At 51.5% G+C, this 9,803-nt stretch overlaps 1 protein-coding gene across 1 annotated transcript in view; it reads right to left on the bottom strand.

The window, feature by feature from the left end:
• Positions 1 to 9,500, bottom strand: part of LOC100900473 (cubilin-like) — an 11,889-nt gene extending 2,389 nt beyond the window's left edge. Inside the window, exons 1-13 of the mRNA XM_029112995.1 lie at positions 9,461 to 9,500; positions 8,421 to 8,523; positions 8,205 to 8,336; positions 6,128 to 6,253; positions 5,370 to 5,452; positions 4,466 to 4,604; positions 4,299 to 4,386; positions 2,356 to 2,404; positions 2,085 to 2,234; positions 1,807 to 1,845; positions 1,461 to 1,678; positions 1,056 to 1,230; positions 697 to 901 (exon numbers count right to left, since the gene is read on the bottom strand). Coding sequence (XP_028968828.1) covers positions 697 to 901; positions 1,056 to 1,230; positions 1,461 to 1,678; positions 1,807 to 1,845; positions 2,085 to 2,234; positions 2,356 to 2,404; positions 4,299 to 4,386; positions 4,466 to 4,604; positions 5,370 to 5,452; positions 6,128 to 6,253; positions 8,205 to 8,336; positions 8,421 to 8,523; positions 9,461 to 9,500 — 1,547 coding nt within the window. The remainder of the gene's footprint in view (positions 1 to 696; positions 902 to 1,055; positions 1,231 to 1,460; positions 1,679 to 1,806; positions 1,846 to 2,084; positions 2,235 to 2,355; positions 2,405 to 4,298; positions 4,387 to 4,465; positions 4,605 to 5,369; positions 5,453 to 6,127; positions 6,254 to 8,204; positions 8,337 to 8,420; positions 8,524 to 9,460) is intronic.
• Between the last annotated feature and the right edge of the window lie 303 nt (positions 9,501 to 9,803).

Here is a 9,803-nt window from a genome sequence, read left to right as displayed (position 1 = left end):
TATACTACAGCATTACGAAGGGACCATCTGGGAGGGGCCTATAGCCCCTTAGCCCCCCCCCTCCGTACGCCCCTGACCTCAACGGATTCACCGTCACCTGAGACTGCGGCGCGGCGTCAGTGGCTGCGCCGCAAGAGTTTGAATTTTCCGCACGAACATGAGCCGGGTCGGTGTTGTGATAGACTCGCGACAACGTCAAGTGGCTCAATTCCTTTCGACAACGAAAGCCTCCGCAATCCCGAAAATGAATAGAGCGCGTGAATGAACCATGCGTCGAAGCACGAGTTTTCGCAGAGGAATAGAGGGACGATGGTTCCAGGGAATCCTCCAACTCTGAGGACTTTCACCCGGAGAGCTCCTTTCCTAGGATCGAGTCGTCTTATCGCGAGGCCCTAATTCCGGCTCAAGTTGCAAAGACAACAGAACGGAGCGCTCTAAGCCTTTCGTTCCAGGGAAGCGATCGTCCTATAAGTTGGAATCGATGGAGACCTGTAGCGAGGCGATTGAATTGATTGGCTTCTCGATATCGCCGGGGCACTTCCGAGCCTAAATAGGACCTCCTTCTTTCCTTTTCGGATCCCCAGGGACGCGTCTCCCGACTCCATCTGCCTGACTCCCCCGCGATAGACGTTATAACGCAAGCGATGTCGAGTTTCGATCCCAGCAGAACTGAGCATTCAACTTCATGCCGCTTACTTGTACTGAGTGGTCGATGAGTCGGATCGGGTTCTGAAGTACTTGAACACGATCTTGACCTGTTCGTCAGGCTTTCCGAGGAAGACATATTCACACATTGTTCGTGAAGGATAGTTTGATGGATACCTCGGAGAATTGAATTCCCCACTCAGTTGACTTTCACTGACGTAGCTGAAGTAGCAGCCTTTACCCGGTGACGGAGTGCCTAGAAACGGAAACCGCCCGGTCAGCAGGATCTTTCATCAACAGCCGGTCCGTGTTCAGCCACAACACCGGGTCAGGGCCGGCACGCGGGATATTTCTGACGGTTGCTCGCATGTCTCAACGGGAGGGGTGGAGAAAATCGGCCATCTACTTACCGGGAATCTTGTAGTCAGTTTCGAATGTGTAGGTGGCTTTGAAACCTTGGCCTTGAGTGTTGGCGCTTGAGAACACCAGCATGAGTCGAGGACCTTCGCTTCTTAATGGCGGAGGAACCGTGTCCCCGCAGAACGCATGGTCGAAAGATTCCATTTCACCTCTCTCTTCCTGGCCCTGGAATGCAGGAAGAGAGACTGAATTCATATCCGAGCGGCCCGGGGCACGAAAGCGGACTTTTGAATCCAGACGTCCCGGGAGTCGGCGCTGTAGCCTCAGCTCACCCTCGCCCCGGTGGGACTATCGAGGGGAGCTGCTCCGGAGCGGAAGGGGGAGAGGTGGGGGACAGCGGGGGCTGGAGTGGGCTGTTTGGTACCGTATAGAGTCATAGAGGCGCTATGTCCCACCTGCAAGTAGACCTTGACGAAAGCGTCGGAACATTCGGCATCGGAGGCGTTGATGTCGACTTTCTCGAAATTTAGTCTGACTTTCTCCAAATGTTGGGCGTCTTCCAAGCCGTAGATGAAATACTTGCAGACGACGCTTGCGGTATACAATAAAGGCCAGTTTGGTGAGTAAACCGTCCCAGTCGATTCCTTACGCGACAAAATTTTCTGGTCGCACTCTGAAAACAACGAGCCCTTAATATTTATGAGGAGCGAGGCTCCCAGGGAGGATTCCAGGATTCTACGGACTGTTTCTAAATCAAATTCTTCTCGAATTCCCTGTTTCTAACTCGAATCAAAGTCTCACCGCTCCCTCGGATGTGTTCGCCATTTTCGCTGATGAAATCTGAGAAAAGCCAAAGGGGTTGGGGAATTAATATCTCAACACTTTTCCCAACGCCGGCTTACGGTCGCCCGCTGCGAAATGAATATCCGGCTGCGCTCGTAACGAAGCTGCCCTATCGCCCCAGCGCCGAGTCGGGAGTCGACTAGGGCCAGAGCTGGGGAGCGTGTTTGATGAAGCTCGGGCGAAAAATTCAGAAACGTCCCGATGAGCTCGCAGAATCGGTCCCCGGGGTTACGCACCTAATTTGGCGAACTTTTCAGAGAATTCGAACCAGCCTGCGAAGCCCCTGTTCTGAGAGTCGGCCTGTCTTTTTAACGTCCGAAAACGCACGAATAGAGTCTCCGCGGAGCTGAAAACCTCTAAGGATCGCTGCTGACCGCAATATGTACCTGTAACATTTTATTAATCATTCCTCATTCAATTACACGGTAATCATCCGCGTCATTGGAAAAGCACGGTGGCGAGTTCGCTTCCCTGCTAGAAGCACTCGCTTTCCTGAGTCGAACGTACCGATCAAAGGAGTCCCAGGCCCATCGTCCGGTCCATCGTAAACTTTTACCTGGAGGGAACGAAAACGAAAAAACCGTCAAGAGCAGCTCCTGGTCGTCTTCAAACGATGTTGAGATTTTGATGAGAAGCGGCCTATGATCCAAAATATTCTCTATGGAGCTCGCTCTAGATCGAACGTTCAGATTTCGAATGCGAGCTTTATTTATGCGGGACTCATTAAAGGAGGTGATTGAGGTATTCCGTACTGCTGCCAACGCTTTCACCAGAGGTGAGACTCGGGAGATCATCGATGGGTGCCTGAATGCCGGAAAGACCTTCCCACATGAGGGCGTTCTCTTCGCCGCTCGCTTTCCAGGCCGTTCGCGATAGTCTCTCTGAAGCATTCGAGACTTATAGATCATGCGATGCAACGAGCAAATACAGCGCTGCGGATGTTGTTCCACACCTCCGGACAGGACTCGACGAGCAAGGAAGTTCTTTGCAGAGTTTGTCTGTTTGTTAACCAAAGTTTGTCGAGACTCTTCGCGAATTCGCCGGCTTCGAAAGCTCTTGGATGTATGGCACGATGATAGTTTTGTATCGTCGACAAATCACCGTCAGACGTCAAACATCGTCATAACCCCGATAGATGTCACCGCCTCGGATTTCGCAACCTTTTTGCGAGGCTGCCGATCTTTTCGCAACCCCAGCCTCAATCTACGATGCGCGGTATTCGGGAACAGGAGCTCGTCTCTCCGGAGAGCCAAATCCATTTAAATGCACTTCGTACCGGGGATTACGCAAAGGGAATCCATGAGGCACAGGATATGAGCCTCGATTTGGAAAAGATAAGCGACTCAGACGCATGGATGGTTGTGTGAACAAATCTCATCCGACGGCCTAAGAAAGTGATCAATGATGTCTTTCCCGTGTGATTGCGAGTGACTTTCACTCTAGTGCTCCCTCCACGGGAGAATGTAACGAAAGCGAAATCGCTGGAGGATATATCCCTTGTTAAGACGAAGAGATGTGGAAAGGGGCCTCCACTCAAATGAATCGTTCCCCGGAGACTACCGAATATTCGGCGTACCTCCTCCTGCAATACTAGAACCTCACCGGAGTGTCTTAACGCGCTTCCGCGGAGGGGAGATCCGTCGTGCGGCCATGATTCTTCTTCTTCCGCGAGAGCTATGCGGCGACAAGTTATCTGACATTGCCGGCGAAAGTCATCTCTGGCTCTCGCTGGGACAATATTCGATCCGAATATCTGCTTTCCTCTGCGCGAGGCTGATTGTGAGACGGAGGAATGGAATGCTGACAACGCTTGTCCCCGAGAGCGGAATAACGTTGGATTGCCGACGACCGCGACAAACGATCCGTGCGGCCTATCGTGTCGTTAGATGCAGGGGTCGTTGGAAGTTTCGACATCGGACGATGATAAGCTTGTGCACAAATGCGCCTGCATGTCGCTTAAGCGCGATCGTGCAAATGGAATGAAGTCATGCGCTCTCCATCATTTCATACCGGCCGCGTATCGCCCATCGAAACTTTTGCTCCAGCTCATCCCAGTGTGCTATCGCAACTAGTCAAGATCCCTCTCGGCGAAACTTCCCCGCGTTTGAACGCTGCGCTGTTCTACTCGGAAGTCGATTGAAATGCAAATTTCGTCTATCCGGGAAAGAATCTTAGAAGGAGATCTCGCGGAGTGAACAAGTATGCTCCGTATCATTGGAGCTACTTCGCGGATGTACATGGACTCGAGGAGTCTTCGAATTTCAATCCAATGCGGGCAATTGGGTCCTTTGAGGGACACTCTGATCGAATCAGGTGGGCGGCTCGTAAGCATTTAATCAGCCCTCCTTCTTCGCCCTGACAAGTGACGAAACCTCCGCAAGGGAGTGACTCATCGAAGGATTCAGATTCTAGAAGAAAGAGAAAAATTGAATATATAATCTGTAGCTCACCGTATCAAATGGACAATGAGAGCCTCCGAAGGAAAGATCAAAGTCCATGAATTCGAGCCGAATCCGTTGTCCTTTCGTTCCAATGAACCTGGAAACAATCATCGTGTCGTGATCTTCCTCGGAGCGCTTGACTTTCGGAAAATCTCCGGACGGACATGCCTACTCACCTGTATTGACAATCAAGATTTTTGGGGTAAACGCCCGGATATGTTGGTGAGTAGAAGTCGCCCTCTCGTTTCTGAGAGCCGTGAATATTGAAGGAACAAATTGAACCGGGTGATGCTGGAGTTCCCAGGATGAATCGTGCTGAAATGCCAATGATCCCGATCACTGATCCGTTTTGAGCAGTTCCTGTCGATCGGCCAAACTCGTACCCTCTACCCATTCCCGAATTCACTAGCATCTTCCGGAAACTCGTGGACTCGTCCGTCTCTGAAGGTGCTTGGGGACTTCCCGGAAAGTCCGGATCCCCCCCCCTCCCCCGGCGGTCAGGCGATGGTGTCGCCGAGGTTCCCCCTTTCCCTTCTTCTTCGGGGCGAAGAGTTGGGGGGGGGGGCAAAATATATGAGAATCCTAGAAGATCACTATTGGCCAGCCGATCGGTCCGATAAATCGAGAAGACGGACACCGAACGACAAGATTCGATCTAATAGGAAAAAGCGCTGAACTGGAAAAAGCACGACGTCGACTCGACCGGCCCGGGTTTGGACCCTGGGCAAGCAGTCTATCGTGAGCCCACGAAGTTTCGTCGGACAATTTTTCGTCGAATCACGCTCTTCCTCGACGGATTGATTCGACTCGATTTGACCGAAGCTCTCCCGAGAACGATCCAAAATGTATCGATCTGCCCCTCCTCATGCAATAATGTTCTGATCCAAGTTAAGAGCTCGCTCGTCATGATCAAGCGAATTATTCAAGCGGTCCTCTTCCACGTCTGCTTCATTTTCTCGGAAATCCTTCAGCTTCTAGCAGATCAATTATGATCGTTTCACGTCATACACACCGAGAACCGCCTGAAAGGAGGGAAAAGACTGCCACTAGTCCCGTTCTGAGAGACGGAGTTCTACTCACAAGCATTGATGAACTCGTATGTTCCGCGAAAGACGTTGGCTGTATCGTTTGGGAAATCGGTGTAGAAACTGATGACTAGTGTCCTGGAAAGAGATCTCGGATAAGGAACCTGCATCCACATTTTCGAGGCTTAAACTCTGGTAGGCTGCTTCCATCAGCGTGCTGAGTGCTTAGCCCGCGAAATTCCGACGTCTTTGCTCCTCGGGATATATTTGAGCTGAATACAGGGCCAATGACCCCCTCTTCCGCGCGCACAAAATTTATTGCGAATAGATATTCGGTTCGCCAGATTCCTCTATTACGGGGGTTGATTTATTCAAATCCGACCGAATAGCTTATTGTCGCCCCTCGGCCTATCCGCATAGCGAGCTCGGTGAGCGTATAGACCAGTGCTGCGCAAACCTCGTGGCTGGAAAACGATTCTAGATCTGGGTCCAACTCGAAACACATCTCCAGATCCATGGAACAACGAGTTTTACTCTCTGAGCTTTCCACCGACAGACTATCGAGAAGTTCTTCTCATTCCAAGAATCCCAAAATTGACATCCTTCGAAGATTTGGCAGGTCTCGCGGCGATAATTTTCATTCGGCAACATGGATGGAGAAACGTTCAGGGTAAGCTGGAGTGCTCGGCAAAACCCGAATGGAGTTTCTCAAGATGGTCACGTCTTCAGAGAACAAATCGAGAATGGAATGTTGCGGGAACTTCTCACGTGACACTACGACGAACAAACGCTCAGAAACGCCGCAATGCTTACCTGTAAACGGAAATTCTCCGACGGGGGTAGATTCTTCCGCAAAACCGACCACCGAAAGGTGACTCGATCAAATCCGCTGCGGGGTCTTGTACTTCGCTATAGATGTCGAGATATTCGTGATTACACCTGGAACACCATTGAGTCTCACTTAGATTGGATCGGTCCGAGGTAAATGCTGAAGACCGCGCGCATCTCCTCAACGGTTTCTTGGACGGAGATTCATCATTATTTGTGGTATCAGATACCGGCGCTAATGATCGAGTCGGCAGTTTCTCCGCGGTCGGCTTCATTCGTCGGCCGAGACCGATTTTCGCTAGAGTTAGTAATGCTGTATAAGTTGTCGGAGCGTAAGACGCATCATACGCGCATTTGCGGCTGCGGGAGGCGAAATGATTGGAGCGGAGAGGCCCAGGAGAGAGGTGTGGCAGGTCCCGATGTGCAGGACTCCCGCGTACTGCCGAGCCGTCACTGCTCCACCTCCGGGCCCTAAAGATCCTGTCACATGAAGATACATAGCCATCCCTCCATCCCGCCAAAATTCTCAGACCGATGGATTCCGGGGAAGCTATCTAGAGACATGAAGCATTCGGAAATAGAGGTTCGTATCTAGTTCGCCGTTTTCAATTCGCCTTATCGATGCATTCCGGTCCTTGGGATCCCTCCGAAATGAGCGGCTTGGATTCCGAGCTGAGGGACAATCAGGGCGGCTCCTGATGGCCAAGATATTTCTTCAAAACTAAGGCACTTAGAGAGCTCCCAGTGCGGTGTGGCTCCATGAATGTGCGGAAAAACATGAAACATGAATGTGCGGAAAAACAACAAAACAAAAAAATGAACATTCGGCACATGCAACTATTTCCCGCCGTCCGGATATCGTGTCCCCACAAGCTAATATCTGCCCTACGTGCGTCCCAAGTTAGAGCCTGTTGGCGCAAAGAGCATCCCGAGTCCGACGGAAGGAATGTCATAAACTCGCAAATGGCGGAGTCGATACATCCCTCTCTGCGCCAGTAGGCCTGCTCAAATGCGTTCCCCGAGGAGCTTCTCGAAGAGATGATCCTATTTTTAGAAGTGACGAACAAAAGGGGGCGTCGACGTAGCTGCCGTGGTGAGCTCCACGGAACAGAGTGTCACTGGACCAGCTCCGAAGCGTCGTTCTGAGGAAATGTCCATGAAAATAGGGGAGCATTATTTCGTCTCTGTGGTCTAGGCAACGGATGGCTCTTGACTGATCGGACACGCGTATAAGGGACATGCGGGTTGCTCGACGGATTCTATTTCTCTACGATGAGTATTACGTTCCTCCCGTAACTGTTTTCCGAGCTCTTGTCAGACATATACAGGTATATGTAGGTTTGTACATATATCAGCAATGATATTCTGCTACCTCTAGACGAGCTCTGTCCGGATCGCGCTTGGAGGAGCGGAACAGAACTCCGCGAATGCGGGTCCCGACCGCGCAAGCATTTTTTCCCTCCCATTTTCCGTATTTGAAAATAAACATAGATCCTCTCGAGTTTTGGTCCGTTATGCCGGGGGATTCCCCGCTGATTTTTCATCTCTGAGCACTGAGAATATTCACGCGTCCAAAGTCTCTTTCTCTGATGAGCTCGCTGTGCATCCATATCTGCTCCATGATCTCGATGTACTTCGTGGGGGACATTGCCCTCGGTGCTCGGTCAGGCTTCGTCTTGATACTAAAACGGTAACAACTAACAACGCGTTGAATGAACAGTGGCAAACAATGCCGTCGATTAAAAGCGCCATTATACCGACGGTCACTACCCTGCCTTTTGGTGTCGGTGTCAAAGAGGCGAAACAAACTTCTGATTCCCCTCTGTGCGCTGAACGCTCTCCTGCCGCCGATTCCTTCATCCAGAATTCCTCCATGTCTAATCTAGCCCGGTCCGATAGATTCCCAGTTCCAGCTCGTCGCTGAGAAATCCTGCCAATCTTTCCACCAGGAAGCGGTCTCCGAACGAGGAGCCTCTCCGAAATCCAGTCGACTGGCAATGGCAACTCATAGGAGACCTGCGAACGAAGATGTCATCGTGCATTCTTATGCGAATCAACTTACTCGGGTGGCGTGCCTCGTACGCGGAAAGTGGTGAACGTGACGTCGACCCGTTCTCCAGGTTGAGCGATGAAAGTGTATAAGCATTGACGGACTGGTGATCTGTTTCCTGCGCCACCTGTGGAGGACTCCCGCGTCACCATTCCTGCCTCGTTCTAAATCCGGAAAGCCTACGTTCCGATCCATCACGTCCGGATCCGTGAAAGTTTATGTTTCGATCTATTCGGCGACCCAGACTTACGAGGAGCGATGTCCATGTGCGGCGCGGAAAATGTCCCGTTGCGAGCCCCTTCAGGAGTGCTGATGAACATTCGGTCACACTCTGAAACGAACAAATTTTCCGCTTAGAGATTCGTCTCGAGCTTTCTCCTCCGCCCAGATTCGATTCCTAGCGCATCCGGAGGATCAGACTCAGGAGGAGAAGTTTTCCTCCGAGACATGGATGAGGACGGATTTGGAATTTATTTTTCAGGGGTTCAGCGCTTTCTCATCGGTCGGGCTCAGATACGCGGCGGGCGACCGTCGTTCGCCTCATACTCCGGCATACCGTCGGCCTTGTCTGACCTTCGGGGAGGACAGACACGGCGATCGGCCGAGCGAATTCCTGAAGCAAGAAGTTACAGCTCGAGCTGGCGCATCCAGTGCCGTACTCTCTTTTGCCCGCTCTAAAGTCTCAGAAGATCTCGCAATAATGGAATTATAGATCACCAGACGCGGTTCAGAAGAGAGATCCTGTTTTCGATGTACATATTATGTCGTTGCTTGAGAGGAAATTGACACGGAACGCTGATGATGATCAGCGTGGAGTCCCCTCGAGAGCTCTTATGGAAATTGCCCCTCGTCTTAGACTCTCACCGTAACACTTCTTGTTTCGTTTTGCAAGGTTAGCTTTCCTTGTATCGCTCCCGTCCGAGCTCCGCGTATGTTGCGTCCCTCTCCAGGACAGTGGGAACAATCTTTTCGCTCCGAGAATACTCAATGCATACGGAGTCGAACGTCTTTGTGTTTGATCAAACGAACGGGAGAACCAAGCTGCGGGGAACGGGATCCCTCGTCTGTCGCGCACGTTGATTTGAATGCATATGAGATTCCGTCGCCACCGCTGCGGCTGGATCTGTTGCCGGTGTACTATAAGAAAAGCATATGAGGACACACCTCTCACTCAGAGCAGGCCTGCAGGCTATGAAGCAACTCCCGCAGCGACTCGAGGCCCTCAGACATCATCGCTGGTCTCCGCAGCGGTGCCTGTCTCTACTTACGCTCCAGCGGTCGCCCGCAGTCCTCTTTAATCGTCTCCATCCACGGCTTTGTACATCATCAAGAAAACTTCTTGGATGCTTCTCGTGGAGATCTCCGTGGACTGCTCTACGAGACCGCGAAAACGGATCCGGTAAACAGAGCGTCGCGAGATTGACCAACCCCGCGTCGGAATCTCGGAATTTCTCACGAGTGCGGAGAAATTCCGAACTCTCGAGAAGCATCGGGCCTTCGGAGCTGACAAGCACCGGGGAAAAAATGTCAGGGGGGAAAGCCCTGCTATGAGCGAACGGATGATCTAGTGGATAACCAAATTCGTCACAGAAGAGACTCGCATGCTGCGTA

This window comes from Galendromus occidentalis, unplaced genomic scaffold (genome assembly GCF_000255335.2).
Source record: "Galendromus occidentalis unplaced genomic scaffold, Mocc_1.1 scf7180000075860, whole genome shotgun sequence".
Taxonomy (NCBI): Eukaryota; Metazoa; Arthropoda; class Arachnida; order Mesostigmata; family Phytoseiidae; genus Galendromus; species Galendromus occidentalis.
The sequence above is the reverse complement of the archived record's forward strand: the minus strand, read 5'-3'. Positions and strand labels throughout refer to the sequence as shown.